The 24,928-nt window shown below is 37.2% G+C and overlaps 1 protein-coding gene and 2 long non-coding RNA genes across 6 annotated transcripts; 1 reads left to right on the top strand and 2 right to left on the bottom strand.

Moving 5' to 3' along the window:
- Positions 1-4,329: 4,329 nt before the first annotated feature.
- LOC121050736 lies at positions 4,330-6,378 on the bottom strand. Of its 3 annotated transcripts, none has more exons than XR_005803722.1 (4): positions 5,516-6,378; positions 5,302-5,410; positions 4,981-5,170; positions 4,330-4,347 (listed from the first exon to the last, which is right to left on the bottom strand). XR_005803722.1 is itself a non-coding variant. In XM_040511743.1 (4 exons), the coding sequence occupies exons 1-4, from the start codon at positions 6,213-6,215 to the stop codon at positions 5,146-5,148; spliced, it is 702 nt and encodes a 233-aa protein (XP_040367677.1). In that variant the 5' UTR covers positions 6,216-6,377; the 3' UTR covers positions 4,829-5,145. The 3 variants fall into 3 exon arrangements, 2 of the variants coding, with proteins under 2 accessions (XP_040367676.1, XP_040367677.1); XM_040511743.1 differs by lacking the exon at positions 4,330-4,347 and having other exon boundaries at positions 4,829-5,170; positions 5,516-5,752; positions 5,885-6,377; XM_040511742.1 differs by lacking the exon at positions 4,330-4,347 and having other exon boundaries at positions 4,828-5,170.
- A 961-nt stretch (positions 6,379-7,339) lies between these two features.
- Positions 7,340-9,383, top strand: LOC121050796. The gene is made up of 3 exons (XR_005803908.1): positions 7,340-7,751; positions 8,261-8,419; positions 8,680-9,383. It is a non-coding gene; the product is annotated as an uncharacterized LOC121050796 (long non-coding RNA).
- Positions 9,384-21,785: 12,402 nt separating this feature from the next.
- Positions 21,786-23,628, bottom strand: LOC112180453. Of its 2 annotated transcripts, XR_005803909.1 has the most exons (4): positions 23,405-23,628; positions 22,243-22,279; positions 21,970-22,090; positions 21,786-21,877 (listed from the first exon to the last, which is right to left on the bottom strand). It is a non-coding gene; the product is annotated as an uncharacterized LOC112180453 (long non-coding RNA). The 2 variants fall into 2 exon arrangements; XR_002928294.2 differs by having other exon boundaries at positions 21,970-22,279.
- Between the last annotated feature and the right edge of the window lie 1,300 nt (positions 23,629-24,928).

Here is a 24,928-nt window from a genome sequence, read left to right as displayed (position 1 = left end):
TCTTAGTGTTGGTGGCGCCACCAACATGGCTAGAGGCGTTGCCTCCCTCTCTCTTTCCACGTTGACCTCTTCGGTTCTGTGTTCGCCTATTTTGGCGATTACCTTCCCAAGTAGAGCAATTATATGGACCAGAACGTCCAAATGTATCCCTAAGATTAGGTTTCTCTCTTGGCGTCCTCTCGTAGGGGCGCGACTATAATTGGATTCCGGAATATGCTCTATTTCCATGGATCTAGAATTATAGTTCTTCATAAGGATGTTGTCATGCTTTTCAGTGACATTCATGGCTCCTATGAGCTCATGAAACCTTGTGATCCGTCCTGTAGTAACATCAATTCGATAGTTCTTAGCAACCATCAATGCAAAGACGGGGAAGGTAGAGAGAGTCTTCTCAATCAACATTGCATTTGTGATCTCTTTACCACAAAATTCCATTAAGGATTTAATGCGAAGTGCTTTCGAGTTGTAGTCAAGAACTGACTTGAAATCACAGAAGCGGAGGCTATGCCATCTCACTTCTAGGTCAGGAAGCAGGGAGTCACGGACGTTGCCAAATCTTTCATCGAGTGAGACCCACAACCTTCTGGGGTCTTCTTCATTCATACACTCGTGCTGGAGCGGATCATCCATACGACGAGTCATTAGGATGATGGCTTTCGCCTTATTTGCCTCTAAGGCTACTCTATTGGCTTCTAAAGCTTAAGCTTGCTCAACAATTAGCACGTCCTAGCTAGGCTCGAGAATCGTATCAAGGATTCCATCGGCCTTGAGATGCTGGTGGACATCACGAACCCACCTATGATATCCAGAGCCAGTTGTTCCCAATGGAGCAAAGTCCAATTTGTTCAGGTTACTCATCCTGAAAGAGAACAAGAAATTAGGGTTAGTTTCGGAGCGTAAAAGGCTACCACGAAAACATATAAAATTTTTGAGCGTAGTTGCTCCCAAGAAATTAGGAATTTATGAGCGTAATTGCTTCCAAGAAATTCAATTCCAAGAGGTATTCGATTAGATCGAAACAATGACGTAAGTGGTCGATCATAAATTCTCTACAAACTCTAAATTTGGAGATCTCAACAAGCTCCAAGCTTGGAGTAAGCACGAACCCCCATAGTTCGGCTTAATTAGGTCTCCCCTATGATGAAGAAAGGGGGGGGGGGGGGGTAGAAGAAGGGAGTTTGCAAGTCTCCAAGAAAAAGAAGAGAAATTGAATTAAAAAATTCTAAAAAAAACTGGAACGCTTAGTAAAAAAATACCTCGAAATAGGTCGCCGGGAAATTTGACAGGAAAAAGTGGTCGGAAAAAGTCGCGGAAAATGGCAGGAAAGTGATTGGAAAGTTGCCGGAAAAGTCCTTGACCGGAGGGCTGACGTGGCACTGATGACATGGCCGCGGGTCCTAGACTGATGTCAGCAGGCTTCTGGGCTTGGGTCAGTGCGCTTCTAGGCCTGTTCCTTTCTACTTCTTTTCTTCTTCTTTCTTTTCTGTCAGTTCAAGGTGCAGCCAGAACTTTTGGCTGGTTCAGGGACGAGGTGGCCGGTTCGGGGAAAATTGTTTCTGGTTCTCGGATGTTGGGATCGAGACGCTACTTCTATAATAATTGGGTAGCAATTGGAAGTCTGGGAGGTGGTGAACTGGTGAGATATTTGCTGAGGGTGGTTTGGAGATTCCGATGGCCGGTTCAGTAGGTTTCCAGCCGGTTCTTGAAGTGGTGCCGCTGGTTCTGGATTCCTAGGAAGGAGGGCTTCAAGATGTGTGTCAGGGCCCGAAAGGGTTTCAAGGTTTTGTATTCGGATTCAAGGTTTTTAGCTTCTTGAATCAGGGTGTGGCTATTTGTTTCAGGGTTAGGGCTTCGTGCTGATAACGTATTTTAGGGAAACGATATTTGAGAGAGAATTGCTGTGTGTTCTCATTGATAATAGGGGCCTCTTTATATAGAGGATTACAATGCATAGAATCTGAATTGTACAAGGAAAGGTAATCATACAATGAATGGATATCTCTAAGATATTCTCCGAGATTCCCTCTAATTATAACCCTATTACCACTAGGTCAAGTAACTTAGAGTTTGGGCCAGACACACAAATAGGGATTTACTTGAACAAATACAAAAATATTCAATATTAAACGAAACCATATTGGAAAAGTAAATGTTGGTTCATCGAATTACTATCTAACAGAACGTACAAGATGAAGACAATGGAGTAGACAACTCTTATGTAAATATCATCATTGATAATGCTGAAGCTAGCTAACAAGACGGACATAATAGACTTGACTTAATTGTAAATCAAAGACTCAATACCAGCTTAACAAGGGAAAGCAAAGTTATTCATAATGATCTTGATCTTGATAGTTCCAGAACAGTTAACATTGGAAAACTAGACTTTTGTATCATCTTCTGTGTACATGAGCTATTGGTTCTATTAAGAAATCAGAATCTTGTCAAGGTGCTGTATACAAAATGAAACTACCACTTTATCATTCATGCATATTTTCCAAAAACTTCAATATGATTTATAAAGCTACTTCCATACGCATATAGGGTCTTATAGGGTCTAGTTAGATATCTATAAATAGGGGCATAGGTTGTAGTAGTAGATCAAGTTTTTGAAGCATTAAACAGAGCGAGCAAGTGAGGTCTTGAGAGTTGGTGAGAACTTCTGGTGAGAGATTCTTGTATTCTTGTTCGTGTATTCTTCTTCTTCTATGGTGAAACCCAAGCAGCCCGGGGACGTAGGCAAAGTTCTTTGCTGAACTCGTTAACAAGTTCGTGTTTGTTTTCTCGCTCGTTTATCTATATTGTTTTGCACTTGTCTGTTTCCGCAAGAGGAATTTTAGGTCAAATTCCTAACAGTAACTAGAAAAAAGTCTTAATTAAGGTAAATAAGATCCTCGCTAGAGTAAAGTAGGTTTTCATTCGATTAATTAAGTCTTAAAAGTGATAATTGCAGTAGGTTCTCATTTGAGTAATTAAGTCTAAAAATTGGTAATTGTATGTATAGTCATATGTTAACATATTGTAAAATTTAAGTATACTAGCTTGACTTGAACTCAAATTAGTCTATTTCTATATCGAATTAATATACTTTGATGTATCGGTACATTAATTTACCGTAGACAAACCCTAAGACAAATATAAAAAGAAACTACATTTATATAAATAAGAGGGAAGGTTGTGTTTAGGTTTTTTTTTTTTCCTATCGTGGTTGGGGGGGGGGGGGGGGGGGGGGGACCAGACTAACTTCATGCATAAGTAGACTAGCCTGACTCGATCTTAAATTAGTCTACTTGATGTATCGGTACATTAATTTCACGGTAGACAAACCCTAAGATGGAAATCAAAGAAACAACACACACACACACACACACACATATATATGTAGGGCCCTTCCACAAAGGATCTTTTTTGACCATTTTAAGGGATCGCTTATTAGATCCACATTTTGGCATATCTATTGTACAATTTTTAGGTCCTAATGCATAGATCACCTCTGCAAATTTTCAGCAAAATTGATGATTGTTAAGGTACTGAACTATATTAAATCAATAGACGAACCGAATCTGTCCAACCTAAACCGTTCATACTTATAATTATAAATCACAGTTATTTGGCTGAAAATTTGCAGAGGTGATCTATTCATATAGACCTAAAAACTGGGTTAATATGTGGATATGTGATCAAAAAGTGAGTCTAATAAGCGATCCCTTAAAATGACAAAAAAAAAACAAAAAAATCCCTCACTAGAAGGGCCTATATATATATATATATAACCAAGACCAAGTCCAAGTCCTCAAAAACTCACTACCGAGGTCAACTCTTATAATGTTAATTAGGAGTAAGATCGTTAAGACATGTTCTGAGTTACCCTATCAAAATGGCTCACTAGATGATGACTACAATTGCGGTTACATGGAGACTTTAGCCTGTGTGTGATGATGTAATTTTATTCCATATGTCGTTGTTGCATACATGTACCTATTCCTTTGTAGTAGCTAGAAATTATATAACCAATCAATTTTAGGATTTCAGGTGATCTATAAATCGTAGGTCATCAAGCAATTTAATATAACAACAATATAGCCAGAAATTAGATTTACAAATGTTTACTAGTACAAAGTATAAACCCCCAGCGAAAAATAGTCATTTATATATGGCCGGGATACAACAAGATATGCAATAAAAAAACTCAAGAAGATGGACTGTTGGAGAAGTACAAGTACTTTATTCAGATATTACTCGAGTTGAAAGTTACAAAAAGGATAGTTTCACTTTTTCAAACAGATCATCCAAGTGTATATATATAGGCCTTTTGCTCTCCTGCCATATGGTAGATCTTTTGCTCTCCTGCCAAAGGGACCAAGGACAGATGCAGCTCAAACTAAAGCACATTCCATTAATCAGCACCAAAATTAATGAGCCATATCTCAAATTGCAGCGGTGAATTAAACCAACATTCCTTCAGTCCTCCGGACAAAAGAAACAAAGATGTTGAAACTAGACATCCTTCATCCTAAACATAGCCTAGTGCAAGTAATTCAACCTATAGTACACAAGCAGACCACCATGCCAGTTGGGTAAAAATCAGAAGCATGTTTACTCATAAGCTAATTCATCTTTTGGAATCAGTACCAAAGCAAGAAATAGAGCTGAAATTCTGGATTGGGTCTAGTTAATTTTAGCTCTGTAAGTTCTTTATGTACTGACTTTTATAGTAGATTAATTTGTTACCGGCATAGTGCCCAGAATTGTTTTTCTTTTCTAAGAGTTTTAGTGTCAACCAAAATTATATGGCTGAGAAAAGAGAATGCTTTTGACAAAGTTCATACATGACTGTAAAAACCTGTCAATAAAATTCATCAAAAACTTAGGGCTTATATATGAGTTGTCACCATTAAGAAGAGATTGAACAAAGATAAATGATTAAAAGCATTAATAAGCCCAGTCTAAAACTAAAAGAGCACATGTAAGCTAATATACCAGGTAAACATAAGAAGAAATTGGATGCATCCCCCAAACTCAAAGAGCATACTGAATGATCTGAGAGAAAGAGAATGAAGATATGCGATATCTGAGCTTTGGGGAAATAGAGAAAGTATTAAAATTACAAAAACCATACCGGAAAAATGAAAGTCGTTCATTGAATTACTGTTGAACATAAACTGCAAGACTGAGAAAATGGAGTAGGGTAGAGAGTTAATGAACAAGAAATTTTAAGACTTGATAACTATGTACATATATATTGATCAAAGACTACACAAGTTGATTCAAGTGTAAATCAAAAACTCAAAGAACACTCACAGAAAGCAGATTAACAAGGACAAAGCAAAGCTGGTCATACTGATCTTGATCTCATTCCTCTTCCCTGCTATTGCTATTGCTCTTGCTATTGGCTTTGGGTGATCTGATCCTGAATGACAAGAGATGCATTAAATCTTAAGGCTGGAATTAAATCCTTCACCAAAACATTATGCCATTATTCTATCAACATTGTTCCAATTTGAACCACCCATACCACGAATACGATCCTGCAATTCTTCCTTTGGAAAATACTCAGTGATCGATTGCACACTTGGTAACACCCTCTTATCATTCTTTCCCTTTCTCAGCCTTTTCGAGTTTATGTCTTCGAAACCTTCATCGCCTGCTTGTTCGATTTCAGAGTAGCACCTCTTCTTGCTCTTCAATTTCAATTTCAATTTCAAATCCTGTTTCTGATCATCATGAAGTGGGTCTGGGTTTACAACAATACCAGAATCAGGGGAAACAGAGCAAGAATAAGAAGCAATACCTGTAGTGGCAGAGACGCAGCGTTTGAATTTGATGATGATCCTCTGCTTCTGATTCTGATTCTGCTTTTGCATCCCTCTAGATCCAACAATACCAGAATCAGGGGAAACAGAGCAAGAATAAGAAGCAATACCTGTAGTGGCAGAGACGCAGCGTTTGAATTTGATGATGATCCTCTGCTTCTGATTCTGATTCTGCTTTTGCATCCCTCTAGATCCAGATCTCTTCTTTTTGGGAAAACCAAGTGAGAATGCTGCTTCTGGTTTGTTCCTATTCATCATCAACTCCTTCAAAACCATCTGGGTCAGAAGCACTTGTTGCTCAGATGGGTCGGTGGCCATGGCTTTCACATCATCAACCATTTTCAAGAAAGACCCACAAAGCCTGGTCTCATTTTTCCTCAAATCTTCAATCGTGATCACCATCTTCCTCCTCCTCTAACTCCTAAACCCTAATTCCTTTATTCGTCTTCTTTTCTCAGAGAAAAAATTGATCCCCAAAGATCGAATCTTTAGTCAAGATTACAAGTGGGTATCGGAGATTGAACAAAAATCGGAATTAGGTATTCGCCAACAACTATAGAGACAAATTGATTTTGGGGTTAGGCTAGGGTTTGCAAATTGCAAGGGGTAGAAGAAGATGGAGTAGAGTTTCTAATTGTATGCAATTTAGATTATTTTTCCTAATCCTCGGCGGATTCACACGCTTAGCCTAACCGCGTTTTCCTTCACTTCCTATGCTTAATTGCAACGGCTACATTTTTTAAAATAATTATTATTATTTTAGAATGGTGAATAATTATTTTCTTATAAATAAATAATATCCACATGGAAAAGGAAAAGGAAGTAAACTTTATCTAATTTCTTGAGTGGTTTTATAATTAATATTAGAACAAAACACACCGATATGGGTGTGAATAATTATTAACTAGCATGGGGAGGTTTTTTTTATTATTTTTTTTTTTATATCAAGAGTGTGTGGGGAGGTAGTTAAAAGTAGTGGGGAGTTTCTACTACTTTTATTTTAATTTTGTTTTAATTTTTATTTTATAAATTGAATTTATTATCCTGATTGATTATTTCTGATTCAAAGTTTTTTAATATATGAAAGGTAAATTGGTAAAAAAAATCAGTTATGAAGAGCAAGCTTTCTTCTCTTAATAATTATATAGATTAAATAGCTATGGAAAAACTTTTTTCAAAATAAGTGGGGAGTTAATACAGATAGCGGGGATTTATGTCTTAGATGAAATGCACATAGTGGGTAAGTGGGAAGTTATCTGCAGATAAGTAAATTATTGTTTAGGGTAATGATGGAAAAAGTCATATTAGAGTGTGAAATGATAAAAAGGTCACCTAGTTTCCCACTTGATAAAAAAATCCATAATGAATTGTTAGTAATATTAATTTAGTTCTTGTGAATAATGAAGTGATGTTAAAAAATGTCCGTCTCTAAATTTTTTTATTTATTTCGATTCTGCCCTCAAATACATGTTTGGAGAGAGAAGGGACAATGATAAAAGAGGTCACGTTAAAGTACTTTATGATAATCCAGTCATCACAAATGTCCTCCTGCCACTAGAGTTAAACTTAATTACAAAAACTGTCACCGTTGGCTCTCTCTCCCTCCCTTCTGTTCAGATTCAACCCTTTACCAAAATCTCTCTCTCTCTCTCTCTCTCTCTCTCTCTCTCTCTCCACAAACCCTTACCATCCCAACCTCCTTGACCGCGACTCCTTGAGACCTTCCTCGACTTCTTCGACTCGGCGCCCTTCACCATCGATCTCTCCTTCGAGTGGATCCTCGACTCCCGTGACTCCGACGCCGATCAGTTCAAGCTCATTGATCGCGCCCTGCAGTTGGGATTGGTGCTCCTCGAGGCCGGTAAGAGCTTGGCGAGACGACGAGCCTCCAAGAACAACTCCATCTCCTGGGCTCTCCCTCAAGACCTCAGCATCAAGGTAAGCCCAGTTTTTATTGTTGAAGTAAAATTTGAACTGTAATTGTTGCCGGAAACTGGTTTGATCGTGTTAGTTTTTGGGCATTCTGATTCTTTAGTTTTGATGTTGCACTTTGCCGTTTTCAGTAGCAAACTTGCATGACTAATCTTCGTGCTAATAGAGATGATCGTATAGATCATTTCGAGGTTTCGAAAGAGTTAGTTTTTTCATTTTGAAAGGATGAAGTTGCCTTTTTCTTTTTATTTACTTCGGTGTTAGTTTTTCAGGATTCTTTTACAATTTAGTTGTGAGGCACAAATAGATTTTTGGTATGTGTGAATTTCTTATCACTAATTTTCGTCTTAATGGAAATGATAAGATGGATACTTGGATAGTTTTGAGGTTCCGTTAATTTGTTATTCATTGTGGTGATTATAAGAATCTTTAGCATCATTTGTGCATGTGGAACTACTTAGTTTATCAATAATCAGATAGAAAGTGCATTATCTGAGAAATGTGGTGATATGCAGGTCTTTTCCATGCCCCATACTCAAAGCATATGCTATCCTGCAGCTACTTATTCAATGTTTAATAAATGTGCCATGCGAATATTGACTTGACAACAGTTGTCCTAAAAGTTAACAATGGAGTAGTTTCCACAATGATACACAAACAGGGAAAGCTCTTGAGTAAGTTTTTATTTGCAGCCAAGAAGTTTTTGGAACTTCATACTCGATAATATTTTTGTGCATGTGAAAGCTGTGGTGAACATTTTTGGTTTACATTTGATCTTTCAGCTTCCTCATTTCACCTGTATTTACAAATTGTTTTTCAATTTTGGAGGTGCAGTGCATTATTTTTCATTTGTAGTAATGCTACTTTGAGGATATGATACTCTCATTTTGATTGTATCTTTGATTTTCTATATCTGATTTAATTTTGATTACAGGTTGTGGCTCAAAAACTGAAGGAGGCAGAAATTACCGAGCAAGACTTGCTTCTGGTTCGGCTTTCCTCTTCTAGTTGACCTCTCCTCCTCAGGCAACGATGACTTCAGGAACTGGAATGCCGACTTCGTCAAGGTTGACCAGGCCACCCTTTTTGATCTCATCCTAGTCCGTATTACTACTTTAATCCTATTACTGCTAGTTTCTCGTTTATCGTGGACATTGATACTCTTTAATTCACTTAGGGTCTCATGTAATTTTATAAGAATTTTGTTGTTTGATCATGAAAAATTGATTAGGATTGATTTTCTTAGATTTTAGGACATTCGGTTCTCGATGAATTGTTGAATAAATTTCTTGATAATAGTTCATATGCATAGCATGATTAGTGATTTCGATATATATATATATATATATATATATACACACACACACACCGCCGCAAATTTTGTAGGAATCTAGGATAGTTTAGTTGTATGTAATTGATGAGCACTAGTCCTTTGATTTGTTGAGACATGCAGTGTGAAAATGTTGTTATTATGATCAATTAGGTTTGTTATTATGATATCACTTCATTGCTTTGAAGCTTGAATTTTCTTTTCATGGGCATCAGTTGGAAACTTTGTTGAATACTGTAACATAAGTGAAGGAAGAAATATGAGTCTGTACTGTAACTCTAGCATGATTTACAATTAGTCAATCAATGTCATTTTTTTTGGAGCTATCATTACTTAGCAGTACACTAATGCTGGTTGCAAAAAGAATTCAAATTGAAGACCTTGGAAGTCGGAAGTTGTACTTCTTGACCTCAAGGTTATTAAGAAGTTATGTGCATCATTTTCAAGAGGATGCATTCATTGAAATAGGAGAAAAATGTTGTGCAGTAGTGGAAGAAGTGAATGGCTTTAATAAATTATCTTGTATTACCAACATCTATATATACATATACAATTATGCATCCAGTGGACTGTATTGATTTAACAGGGATTCTGGCATTGACAATTTACGAGCATCTACATAAGGAATTTGAAGCTGCACGGGCTTTTCAAACTCCAGGTAGCTCTGAATAGATTTTATGCTGAATGCTTCATTTTAAAGGTACAGTTGCATCTAGCTTTCGGTCATCATGGTAAGTTTTTCTTTATTTGCTTAAGTGGTTTCTAAAAGCATTTAGAGGTTAATTCTTGGGTGTGGAAACTATAGACCTGCATCTTCTGTGAACTGTAGCGGTTTTAAGTTGAACTCAACCATGATCAGGTTGTGATATCTAAGTTGATAATGAGTCTCGTGGGTTACTGTGTGATTGTCTAATAGAACCCGCTCTAAATTTGTTGTCACTGGCCAAGTCACTAGCCAGTTACTGATCATATCCGATGTTAATTACAAGTCAGTAACCAAGTCACTGTTATATCTATGTCATTGACTTTGTCACATTGCATATTACTGACCATGTCACTGTGATACACAAGTCACTGGCCAAATCACATTGTATGTCACTGACATATTTTAAAATTTTCAAATCACTATTATATCCTGGTCACTAGCCAAGTAACTATTACAAGAAGAAATCTCACTGGCCATGTCACTGATAGAGGTGGCAAATGGGCCACTAAGCACGAGCACGGCACGGGCCCGACACTCTTAAAAGAGGCTTGGCACGGCCCAAGCCCATTAGTGGCCCTACACGACCCGAACACGTTAGAATAATGGGCCGGGTTGGGCCTATGAATATTGGCCCATTGGCTCGGTCTAGCCCAAGCATGACATATTGTGGGATGGCCCGTTACAAATACAAAATTTCATTTTTTTTAAAAAAATATTTAAAAACCACAATGATGAGATTTGAATATTAGACCTCTTTATTTAAAATCTCATGACAATTCCACCAATGCTATTTCTTTATATTGTCAAAATAGTGAAATAAAACATTATATCCTTGTAGTGACATAAAGTATTTTTTCTAATCTCATAATAATACAACTATAGAATGAAGGAAAGAATAATATGATACTAAATCTTCATTATATTAATAAAGATTAATCTCACAATAATATACTACAAGCAATATATTTTGTGTTATTTTTTTCTTTCTTTCTTTCTTGTAGACTACAAGTTGTAGTGGAATATAAAAAATATTAGAAAACTAATCATAAAAAGCTAAGATTAAGAAAAATTATTGTAGAACTTAATTTATTTTAATTTTATAAATAGTTAAATAAAATTAATTTTTATTTATTCAAATTAAGATTTTAAAATCGTGCTTTATAGTGGGTAAGCACGAGCACGGCCCGTTTATTGACCCGGCACGAGCACGGCCCTGCACGATATGGGCTCGGGCCATGGGCCGGACCGGGCTTAATGTTTAAGTAAATGGGCCGGCCCAAGCACGGCAAGAAGCACGACTAGGCCCGCTTAAAATGGGCCGGATCGGCTTGTTTGCCACCTCTAGTCACTGATCATATAACTGTCAAAGTCACTAATGATCTACAAGAAGAAATCTCGTAAGTATACAACACTTAAAAATGTCACTTTATTGTTGTACTGTTTAAATTCATTGACTTGAATTTTTTTATGGCTAACAGATTGGATTGTGAAATTTTAAAGATGTTTTTTTTGAAAGGGGGGCAGATTCCAAAGAAACTTAGCAAGAAGGATATTTTGCAATATAGAGCTCATATAATCAAGACATTTGCGGAACATAAGCATAGTTGGATCTCTACTAATTCAGAGTTTTAGAAAAAAATTTTAGGGCTTAGATTGGCCAATTGTAAACTCTAGCTTATTAAATCAATTAGTTTTTTATATATTTTTATGATGTCACTGTTATGTACGTATAGCTTTCCTTAATACAACATTATATTTATAGATCTTTTACAGCACATTCAAATTTTAGGCATCTTTCGAATTCACCAAATCAGTATCACTGACCATGTCCAATATTGATCACAAGTCAGTAGATAAGTCACTGGCTAAGTCACTGTTAACTTCAAATCACTGATCATGTTACTGTTATACACATTTCATTGACCAAGTTACTGGCCAAGTCATTGTTAACCTCAAATCACTGACCATGTCACTATTATACACATTTCATTGACCAAGTTACTGGCCAAGTCACATTGAATGTCACTGATCAAGTCACAAGCCAGCCCAGGCTTCTAGTTAGTGAGGACACTGACCATTTCACTGATCATGTAACTGTTAATGTCACTGATAAACAAGTCACTGTTAAACTCGAGTCACTTGCCAAGTCACTGATAAACAACTCACTTGCCAAGTCACTGTTAAGCTCAAGATACTGGCCACATCACTGTTAACCTCAAGTCACTGACCATGTCACTGTTAACCTCAAGTCACTAGCCATGTTACAGTCTTGAGGTTACTGGCCAAGTCATTGTTAACCTAAAGTCACTGGCCATGTCGCAGTCACGAACATGTCACTGTTAATTATTGGTCAAATCACTGTTAACCTGAAGTCACTGGCCAGTGAAGTCATTGGTCAAGCCAAGTCCCTAGTTAATGAGGTCACTGGCCAAGTCATTGTTAATCTCAAGTCATTGGCCATGTCACTGTCCATTGAAGTCACTGACTATGTTATTGGCCAAGTTGCAGTCACTTACTATGTCGCTATCAATCCTAGGCCAAGTCACTAACCATGTCACTGCAAATACCTGATAAAGTCATTGTTAACCTCTGACAAAGTCACTGACCATGTTACTAGCCAAGTTGCATGTCACTTACCATGTCATTGTTATACATGCCACCGATCATGTCACTATCAATCCCTAACCAAGTCACTGTCAATTCTTGACCAAGCTACTAGCCATGCCATGAGCTATGTCACTGGCCAAGTTATTGTATGTTAACCTCAAGTCACCGATAAAGTCACTGACCATGCCACTAGCCAAGTTGTATGTCACTCACCATGTCATTGTTATACACGTTACTGATTATGTCACTATCAATCTCTGACCAAGTTACTGGTCATGTCACAAGCAATGTCACTGGAGAAGTTATTGTTTCTCTCAAGTCATCGACAAAATGGATCATGTCACTAGCCAAGTTGCATGTCACTTACCATGTCATTGTTATACACGTCCTGACCATGATACTGTCAATTCCTGGCCAAGTTGCTGTCAATTTGAAATTATAAGTCGAATATGATATAATTATTTCTGCATTTGATTATAAAACAAAACAATTCAATTCCAATTTTTAATTTGACTGAAGATTTAAAGCTTTTTTGAGTGGAGATGATACATGACTGTCTTTAAAATTTAGTTTGATACTGTAACATGGCCAGTGACATAGCCTACTTATGTAACTGACCGTGTAACTGATCATGTAACTGGCCATGTAACTGATCATGTAACTGACCATGTAACTGATCATATAACATGTAACTGACTATGTAACCGATTATGTCACTGACAATCTTTTTTATGTAACTGACCATGTCACTAGTCAAGTTGTATGTCAGTTACCATGTCATTGATATACACATCCATGACTATGTCATTGTCAATTCCTGGCTAAGTCACTGTCAATCTATGACCAAGTTACTGGTCATATCATAGGCTCTGTCACTGGCGAAGTTATTGTTTAACCTTGCCACTGGCTATGTCCAATATTGATCAAGTCACTGACCATGTCACTGAAATTGGCATGTCACTAGCCATGTCATATTGCATGTCATTGGATAAGTCACTAGCCACGTAGACAAATCACTGGCCATGTCATTGAAATTGGCAAGTTACTTGCAAAGTCACTGACCATGTCATATTGCATGTCACTGACAAAAACAAAATCCATCCTGATTAATTTTTGGTTCTCAAACACAAAAATCATATATCTTAAACTTGATGTTAATGCATCAAATCAAAAGGCTGCTTTATCTGCCAAAGAGAAGATTTTTATATTATATTTTATTTTTTATAACGTTATTGTGTATAACAAATATATACAGCACCACCTCAAATAATCTTCAATCCGTGGGATATATGTATGAACACAATAATTAAGAGGTTTGTAATACACAAGCACCTAAATATGGAGATCTATAGATCTTTATAACGTCAATACTAAGGACAAATATGGGGGAAAACACTTTTGAATACCCTGTATTTGGAAACTTCAACCTCATTCTGAAACAAAATCAACAGGTTGTCCCCCATGCAAGATGCATGAGCCTTACAGAACTTTGGTATCAAAATGTGATGATGTTATTCCTGAACCAGGCAAGTAGGTCGGATTAAGAAGAGTCTTGATATAAAAGCTCATGAACCTCTTGGAAAAAGTTGTTAATCCCTTCATCATTACGGGAGTCATAAAGCAGCATAAGTCGTGTACGTCTCACTTGTTCCAAATAAACCATAAATGATAAATATGCTTGCTTCCAACTTCATTCCAACTAGACTACACCAATCTTAATCTCAGTACATAGAAATGCTCAAAACTGAGTGGGAAGTAAAGAATGATACAAAAATCCATAGAAGAAGGCCTTTACATTTCAATTTACAAGATCGTTTCCAAGAGGCATCATTTTTAGTTCTAAATGTAAAAGCATATGCAAGAGGGGAAACTGATTGAGCTTGTTGTCAGTCAATTCAATTCTACATAGGCCTTATTTTTTCCAACCAAAACTGTGGTTTCTTCCAGCTTTGTCTTTTTTTTTTTGTAAACAAGCCTTCAACCAACTCATTCGACAATCATGATGGTGCAATAACTATTCAAAGAACAAAAAATGAATACACTAAACAACTAGAAGCATGTTCAGCTCTGACAACCACCATCTAATTAACACTATTGAATAACATAAGCCCAGAAAGTGATAGGTAGATATTCAAGAGGACTACAGCAGTTAAAAGTTAAAAGACAAGTGATACTAGGAAATACATAAAACTGTATGTGGGTTAAAATCAAAGATCATGTCTTTAACCCACCCAGAATCTAGTATAATAATTCTGTCACGATCTGATAAAATTTTAGAACAATTTAAGCACAAAATTACAGACAGGGCCAAAACTGAGAGAAAATGGCGTACCTTCATAGGCATGTGAGGCTAGAGTTTTCGTTCAAGTAATCAAAATGGTTTACTCACATGTAAGTTTTCAAATTTGTCGATGAAATCATTATAATAGCTTGAGAATTCTTCCTGCACACAATAGGTAAAATTAGAAGAGGCAGAAGAATCATCTCTAGCATAATACAGCCCCTAAAACTGTTTTTTTTTAACATCAAACAAAAGCTTTAGTCATAACAACTCAGATAATTTTGAATAACACAATTCTAACAGGTTCAAGAAGTTCAACTTGCTTTAAATGGAAGGAAATATATGCAATGCCCACCTTACTCATCCCATCTTGTTTCTCTATCCCTATCACATCAAAATAGATTTGCCCAAGCAATATTGCTTTAACCTAAGCAATCAGGAATTCTATACTAAATAGCAAAATTGACAACTTAACTACACATGTTCTTCCACTTCAATTTACTTCGAGTACTAAAATACCGTATCCGAGGTGCAATCATTTTTCAATTTTCAGTGAGTAGAATACACTAAACATCAATTTCTCAAACAATTTTATGAAATGCACAATTACGAAGAAGCACGATAATAGAATTGATTCAAACAGCAGAGGCCCACCTTCTTTACATCCAATCTCTTCAACTTGGGAACCTCTTTAAGCTATCGAGCCTTGGTTCGGCGAATCCTGGCATTCAAAGCAACTGCAGATGCCTTGCTTTTCTCTTTTGAAGCAAGCCCTACTTTCTGCAGATCAAAATTACTCAAAATTCAATCTCAATTTGAAAAATATGACCAAATCATAACTAAAATTCTAGTCAATTTCAAAGAGATTCGAAATTATGAACTCTTAAAGAGATTTCATCACTCCAAAATACAGAGTTTGAATCTGAAAGAAACTGAGAAAGAGACTGAACTTAAAGAGCAGCTTCAATGTCGGACTCGACGGCAGATTAGAGACAAGTGAAGGCATCGTCGCCGAAAATGTTAGAGTCCATTTACTTGTCGACATTGTATCGGTCATACTTGTTGCAGATCTCGGCGAAGGCATCGTCGCCGAAGACGTTAGAGTCCTTCCATTCTCGCCGATGGCGGCATGTTTCTGAGGGTCACGGCCAAAGAAACCGATCAAAATTGTTTGAGATCTCGAGAGTGAGAGAGAAAACGACCGTGAATTTTTTTCTCGAAGGAACTTTATCTCCGACCTCTGGTTCAACCTGAGGAAAGTCAAAAGTGATGTAGATAATGCAATGAGATTAACAGAGAGGAAAGAGGGGAAGGATGAGGAGGAATTAGATATGAAGATTCTCTCTCCAAACATGTATTGGAGGGCAGAATTAAAATAAAACAAAAAAATTAAAAACTGACTTTTTTTAACATCACTTCATTAGTCATAAGGACTAAATTAATATTACTAACAATTCATTATGGATCTTTTTATCAAGTGAGAAACTAGGTGACATTTTTATCATTTCACACTCTAATATGACATTTTCCATCATTACCCTAAACAATAATTTACTTATTTGTAGATAACTTCCCACTTACCCACTATGTGCATTTCATCTAAGACAAAACTTTCCGCTATCTGTATTAACTCCCCACTTATTTTGAAAAAAGCTTTTCCATAACTATTTAATCTATAGAATTATTAAGAGAAGAAAGCTTGCTCTTCATAAGTGATTTTTTTTTACCAATTTACCTTTCATATATTAAAAAACTTTGAATCTGAAATAATCAATAAGGATAATAAAGTCAATTTATTAAAAAAAAATTAAAATAAAAGTAGTAGAAACTCCCCACTACTTTTAACTACCTCCCCACACACTCTTGAAAAAAAAAAAACCTCCCAATGCTAGTTAATAATTATTCACATCCATATCGGGTGTGTTTTGTTCTAATATTAATTATGAAACCACTCAAGAAATTAGATAAAGTTTCAAACCGAGACATAATTGTGTTCTCCCAAAATCCTTCATCTCAAACTCGGATTTCAAGTGTTCAGCGGTTTCCCTTAACTCTTTAAGGGCTTCTAATTAAGATCTTGTCCAACATGAACCGCGATAGAATCCAAAACTTGTTATGGAAACGCGCGGGTATATTCCTTCCCAATCAAGTAGTCACTTTAGAGAGCGTTTCAACCTTATTGCAAACGCGCTCCATGTCTAGAGCCACTTGACTTGGGTAAATGAAGTTCACCATGAACCTTCATATATATTCCGTATCTAAATCCCCATAGAGATACGTAGTGACCACATTCGTAAGCTGCATGTTCAGTTATTCGGAAACTACCAAAGTGACAGGGTAGTGGAGTGCAATGACATCCATTACGAGAGAATGTGTCTTATCGTAGTCAATTCCAAGGCATATTGTGAGAAGCCTTGTGCCATAAGGCTGGATTGCCATCTTTTTTTCTCATCACGCTTTCTAACGAAGACCCATTGGTCAATAGGTTTTATGTTAGGAGGTGTTGGCATCACTGGCTCAAAAACTGTCACGCCCTTGATTTTACACACATGAAAATCGATATATATAACCCCATAATTATATATGCGTGAACGTCCAGTCATCAATACAAAATACCTGAAATCCTTTTCCCTTAAACTTACGCACATATTGATGTCCTGAACCCTCAAAGTTAATATACACTCGCATCCAAAGAGTTGTATATTACACAAGCTTACGAATTAAATTGTCAACAACAAAATAAAACGTAAAGGCTGCTCAGAGTAATTATACAACGGAAGTCCTTATCAAAAGTAAAGTCACAAAGGTGGCTTCCTACCGTAAAGCTGCTAGCTCGCTGCCTCAACCTCGAATATCCTAACCTGCAGGATTAACCCCTACACCGTTGGAATGGTGTACCGGGTTGCCACACAACAAACCCGGTAATCTTTTGCAAGCCCGTATGAGTAACTCAAAACCACACATGCACAACTCGCCTAACAAGGAAACCCATCAACTCGTAAAAAGAATCACACACTCTGTTTTCCCAAAACAGCACATTCTTTCCCCCAAAAGAAACGAATATAAGTCACCCCGTGACAAGTCATATTAATTGAAAACTCTGACAATTCAATATGCATTCCCCAAAAATCACAATAAAGGTCACACCGTGACCAAATCATATAAATTGAAACTCTGACAATTAAATATGATAAACATGTCCTCCCAGGACATTTAAAAGAAAGAATCCCCGAAACTCCCTTTTAAAACACATTCTCAAATCAACACAAGTCACCCCGTGACAAAATCATAATAATTGAAACTCTAACAATTAAATATGATAATAAACAAGTCCTCCCAGGACATTTAAAAGAAAGAATCCCCGAAACTCCCTTTTAAAACACATTCTCAAATCAACACAAGTCACCCCGTGACAAAATCATAATAATTGAAACTCTGACAATTAAATATGATAAACAAGTCCTCCCAGGACATTTAAAAGAAAGAATCCCCGAAACTCCCTTTTAAAACACGTACTCAAGAGCATCAGATAGCTCCCCGCTACCCCCCATGATGTACTATGGCAACAGACTAGAGCTCTAACTGATCGTATCCACAAACTCGGCCAAAGGCGTGAAGTCCTGATATATATGCCTGAGGTTACTCCTAGCAACCCCAAATCCTCAGACCTCCCCGGTCGTCAGATCAAAACCTTTCAAAATGGTCACTCAGGACCCAAAAGTTACTCAACTCACACAAAAGGTGTCACCCCGTGACCTCCAATCATCAGACCTCCCCGGTCATCAGATCAAAACATTAAATCAAACCAAAAGGAGAAATCACAACCTGTGACTCTTAGATCTTCCGACCCCCAGTCGTTAGATCAAAACATTAAATCAAACCAAAAGGAGAAATCACAACCTGTGACTCTTAGATCTTCCGACCCCCAGTCGTTAGATCAAAACATTCAAATCACATCAAAGCAACTCACACCAAATCTTGAGACTTTTCAAAACAATAGAAATTCCCAATTCCCACACAATGTTTCCCGAAAAGTCAAGCCCCAAAACAATAGAATGAAACCCATCAATACCTATTGCTTCAATTCACTCATCAACCCACAAGAATATACATATTCCCCGTAAATATATATATAAGTGGTCATTCACTCAGGAAGGCCACTAATACCAACTATAGTTTGCAGTTAACTAAATAACTCTCAAAACAATAAGGTCAACCCGTTCGTGAATGAACTTCGTGAGATTACTCACCTCGAACTCCTGCTGCGTCTTCAATACATAACCAAACCAAAACTATCACCAACAACTCGTCCAATTCACCTTTAGAAGCACCTAATCACCAATGACTTCAAATCAGTAACGATTCACAAACGAATTAAGTCCGAAACCCCTGTTTTTGAACTAAATCCCCAAAGTGGCGCCAATCGAGGCGAAACCACATCCGAGACCTCCCAAAGTCTCCGGAATACGTCCACAATCGATGTGACCAAACCACAAGTCGATCGGACGCTCAAATTCTCACGGATAGAATAAATCGATCGGTATGAAACTGCAAAAATCATAACAATTCCAAACGAACTCCAAAATTTGCATATTATATATCGAAACGCTTGCATCGACGAGTAGAAGACATATAATACCAGAAACAGTCCCATACATGGCCGGAACACCACCGGAACGCCACCACAGGAGGTGGTGCACCGCCGCCGGCCAAAACTCAATATTTCACAAAACTCCCAACATCAAAGTTCTTCATCTAAGCATGCTTGTGAATTCTCATAACTAGCTCGAAGTCAGAAAACAAGCTTAAGGGATCGAAAACTACCTCACAAGTCGTGAACAGTAATCCAATCCGAGTTGATCGAAGTTTCACATGAATCGATCCAAACAACCACCAAGGATCGATCAACGAGGCTGCTCTGAGCTCAACCAAGAAGACTTGAAGTCTCGCCGACGTCGGAACAAGGATTTCCGACCGGGTCCGAAAACGCCAACCTGCACCGCCTTCTACCGCCGCCACCACCGAGAATCGGTGCTAGAGGACACCACATGGACGACCAGACGGAGGAGACGAATTGATCTGGAAAGTTTCGTCGTCGGAGACCGCCGCAGTTCGCCGAAAAAGTCGGGTCGGATCGTCCGTGTTCGGGTCGGGTTAGCCGGATAATTTCGATTCTGAAGGTGCGAACGAGAGAGAAGAGAGAGAAAGCAATAGTTTCCGGAAAAGGAAACCAAATGAAAATAGTAAGTTTCCAACTTGGGAAACTTCTATTTATACCAAAATGGAAATTCCTTCCAATGGCCATAACTTCCTCATACGAACTCCGATTCTCGCGTTCCACATATCCACGAACTCGTATCGACGCGCTCTACAACTTTCGTGAAGGAAGTTTTCGGAGAATCCCAACAATAAAAAGTCAACCTTTGCGCCACCCCTAAAGTCACACTTTCCGAATAGAAATTCGTCCGAAATACTTCCGCTCCATCCACGAGCCACGAAACCGTCCAATAAACATAAAATTAATTCCGGAAAATCCTCGGAAAATAATTACGAATTTCTGGGGCATCACAAAAACCTTCCTCTTCGTTAGAGAATCCAATTTAACCTGGATCGCATCATTCCATTTAGACCAAATTTCTCTATGTTGGCATTCATTCATCAACGGAGCGTGGTTCGATATCATCAGACTCAACAAACTCATGCGCAACTCCATCATCAATTATGATGGAGTTTCTATCCCACGTCTCATGTACACTAGTGTAATTTTCATAGAGCTCTATATTCTCAGGAATAGGTTCTAACGTTGAGACGTCCCCCAACGATAACCCTAACCCGGAAGATTCTCATGAGACGGATTTTGAGTATCGATAATCAAAGGATTTGGTTGTGCCAAAGCATCCTTCGAACCCACGGGCCTCCGACGCATCCTAATTGGGGCCATGGCCTGTAACGCCATAGTGCTACTCTCTTTGGTGTTGGCACCATGCCTACCTCAATGTAGGGTGGCGCTATGTCCTCTCGTAGGGATGTCACTATGCCAAAAAGGCCTTCAGACGACAGAACTGTTCTGTCGTCTGAATGAACCAAAATATGTCGTCTAGTACGGTGTCGTGTCTTGGGGGTATCAGACGACAGAAACAAATAAAAGTCTTGTGTCGTCTGATGAGTTTTGAATTTCGGGACCAATGTGATCTGTATCTTTAAAAGCGGTAACACAATAGTTTTGTGTTGTCTGAGATGAAAAACAACCACAGTCTTATATAAATTCTATTGTGTGAATCATATTTGCAAGACAGATTTCTGTGGTCATGAAGTATTTCAGACTACAATTAAATGTCGGTCTAGGGTACATTCATATGACACTTAAGTGTTGTGCGAAAGGTCTTTTATTAGGTATTTTATATTGTCTGTGATTAATTCCAACCACACTTATTTGTTATTATTATACGCTTTAACCAACACTTTCGTCTAACTTATGTTGTTGTTTTACCATTTAGACTACAATTTTCTGTCGTCCCAATGCCAAAACGACAATAGACTTCTAATTGTTTTTTGTGTTGTTTTTGTTCAGCTGCAACCACACATTTTGGTGTGCTTTGTTGTAGCTTGCAATTTGAGATAACACATATTATTAGTCCCCTGTTACAATTGGTATGCATGCATTATTGATTCATAAAACCATAAAATACACATCCAAAATCATTCATTGCAATTTTCACTAATCCACCATTGTCTCATGTACACAAACCTAATCATGAGCATCAGTTCAAAATGGCCCATCTACTAATCTGAATCTGCAGACAAGTCCAAATACTTAATGAAGGAAGAATTTCTACTAGACACAAGTTAAATATAGGAACTAGCTAGCTGTACTACTGCATTACACCTGGTGGCTTCCCCTGGGGATCACGTAATCTCCATATTATACCTTGGTTGTAGTCCAAACCATGACCATTGTAGTTGCAAGAATCCCAATATTTCCCAACAGAAAAAATTGGTTTTGCTCCTTCAATATACTCCTTCACATATTTAGCTGCATAACTAATTGAATATTCGAAAACACAAAACAGAGTAAGCTATAAATAAATAAACCCAATTCGATGGAATATGTTTTGAGGGAGGTAAACCAATTTTTTGTAGTAAACCTTTTAATTGGTGCTCAGATCCATATTTAGAATTGAGGGAATATATGTTCTGAGGGAGATAACCTACAATATGAGGAAAGCAAAGTGGACACAATGATCCGGTCATCTATATGCAGAAAGAATAAAAAACAACTTGATGAATTTCATGCACCAACCTTCCGGGGCAAAGGAATGAGTTGATGGCGGCAACCATGCCGATGTAAATCCAGATTTTGCAATATCTGGAACTTTACTTTCTAAATTTTTCCTACAGTGATATCAGCATGCTTGCAATCTCTGCATATATACAATATACAAGTTTAAACACCCAAACATATATATAATCCAACACACATTTAGAAGTTTCAGAGTATGATTACACTCTCGATAAAGGTAGAGTTTAACAAAATCAACATATAGTTGGTAACTTCTTTTGGTAAGACTTTCACCTGGTACAAAATAGGTCCTCTAACCACAAAATAGGTCCTTCAAAACACACAAAAGTACCCAACCTTAGAAGTCTTTAATTGAATAGTAATTCATGACTTAGCAAGATATAAACAACCAAAAGGAATGAATAAAAATGCTCCAACACTACATGGTAACCAAAATAAAGCAATTTAGAATCATTTTGTCAAACACCTTGTGTGCATGAAAAATTGATACTGAACAACAAAAGAAAACCAACAAAATCACACTACAAATAACAAGGTTCCAACTCCTCTTTCAAGAGTCAAAACAAAATGAAGATAGAAGGAAATTAACCTTCAATACCAGACTCTCAATACCAAAGCATTTAGGTATTGTCATGATGGGGGTAGGAGTGAACTCCTTTGATCCTCTTTTTAAAAAAAAGACAAAAAAAAAATACCAGACTCTCAATTTCCAAAGTACTATCAGTGGGGAAATTGATATAATGAAAAGAAAATATCAAAGCAAAGAAGTCCTTTGCATCAATCCTCAGCAGAGGCAAAACAGGAACAACTAAGAACAATCCATAAAGCTCTATACTTCTAGAGACTTGCAAATTTCAGAAACTTTACCCTGCACTAAATGAACTACTGAGAGAACAATACTTGACAGATTATTGTTTCTCAAGACCATGATTTCAACTCAAAGTAGCGACCAAAAGAGCAATATAGAAATCTAGTAAAATCATAAAGTAAAGGAGTCACTCACAATTGGAGAACTGACATTTAAACAAATTGAAAGTCTAACCATCTCTAAAACACAAGGTAGAAATCAGAATACATAAACAAAAGGTCTATTATCATTCTGTCATTGTAAAGGCTAGAACAACCTATAATAAGAAAGATCAACTAAACAACAGCAGCCTCCCAAATTCCCTAAACGATAAAAGAGAAAACAAAACAAATAAGTATAGAGGTCACATAGCTCAAAACAACCGGTAATCATTAGGGCACCACAAGCACACCAAACTCACACCCTGCTCATTAATTTACTCAAACATTACAATACTTTACTTGACTCTGAAAAGTGATAAACGACATAGACCACTTCACAAGACCAAGATTAAAATCCAAGTAATCCAAGCAAGACCAATAGAGAAATAGAAATTGAAGAAAGATAGAAATCAGAAGAGTCACTCACAATTGGAAAACAACCATAGATACTGAACAGACCGAATGGAAACCCTTCACTTCTGAAATCTTCCTCCCTTTGCCTTCCCACTGTTCAGTTTCAACAGCAGCAAAATCAAACTCCCATTCTCCTTCGTTCATCTCCTTCTTCTTCTTCTAACACCCAAATTGAAACTCGCACCATTCTATAGCTTTACTCTCCTCCAATCTAGAAATACCCAATCGCAGCCTTTGAGGAAAGCCTCAAACTCTCCAATTCTCTCTTGTCACTCCCTCTCCGTCTCCCCCTTTCTACTTCTCGTTCTTCTTTCTTTTTTAACTAGTCGCGCTTCCCTCCTTACTGTTTTCCTTCTGTTTCCCTATTTTCTTTCTCTTCCCCATGCTCCCTCTTTTCCCTTCTTCTTCTTCTTCTTTCCTTCTCCCTGATTGCCTTGCTTTTCTCCTCCTCCCTTTCTTCTCTTTCTTTTCTCTTCCTTTCTCTCTGTTCTCTTTTTTATTCGATCCAAATCCCCCTTCTTCTTCTTCTTCTTTTCTTTCTTCCCTTCTTCTCCCTGTTTCTCTTTTCTTTTCTTTTTTTCTTTCCCGTCTCCTTGCCTCACATTAGTCGGCAGCCAGCATTCTTATCTTCCCAAATTTGAAAGAAAGCAATATAACAAAAGTGATAAACTAAAACCATTATCTAATAACCAATATATATATATATATATATTTATATATATATAACAGAACTAACTAAAGAAACTACCACAAAAGGAAGAAAAGAATAAGAATTAAGAATATAAAAAGGTCTAACTCATAGATAGAAAAACAAATAGGCTCCAAAATCAGGCACGGGATATCACACCAAGTCGCCTTCTTGTTTCGTGCCATCTATTGTATGATTTATATGAAAGTATCCAAAGCAAATAAAATTTGATGACTTTGGCTATATTGATTTATTCACAAACTATTTTCAAACAAACACTCACACTTCTCTAAAACGCATACCTGAATTTAAACTAGTTGAAAAATTCAATGCCAGACTGTTCACAGAATCTGCAATACGAAATAACAGCAGTTAGAGAATCCAATATCGCTACAGTTATGTAAATGATAAATTCAATATAACAATCATCTAATGAAGTTTAGACTCTTTACCTGAATAGAAATAGTAGCCTGAAATAGCACAAAATGGTAAATAATAGACAAAGGAACAGTGGCATGAAAATCACAGCAAAACTTCTTTGCATAGAATCTGCAAAAGAGAAACAAAATAATAATGAAAAAAAAAATTTCTTCAAAATTAGATCAAAGAAACACACAATTTTGTCAACACAAAATTAGATCAAAGTCAGAAAATATGGCGATTCTCTAGTAGTCAATTCCAGTATAAGAGCAAGAATCAAAGCATGCTTCTTTTAACCATTATATGCATAAACCCAACGAAACACATCGAACCACAAAAAAGCTGGCACCTCTAAAATCCTTGCACAAATTCCCAATCAAAATAAAAAGCTGGAGGTCTGGGAGAGAATTCTTTATGATTAGAGTCATA

The sequence above is a fragment of the Rosa chinensis genome, chromosome 7 (genome assembly GCF_002994745.2).
Source record: "Rosa chinensis cultivar Old Blush chromosome 7, RchiOBHm-V2, whole genome shotgun sequence".
NCBI classification, from domain to species: Eukaryota; Viridiplantae; Streptophyta; class Magnoliopsida; order Rosales; family Rosaceae; genus Rosa; species Rosa chinensis.
This window is presented reverse-complemented; position numbering and strand designations above follow the sequence as displayed.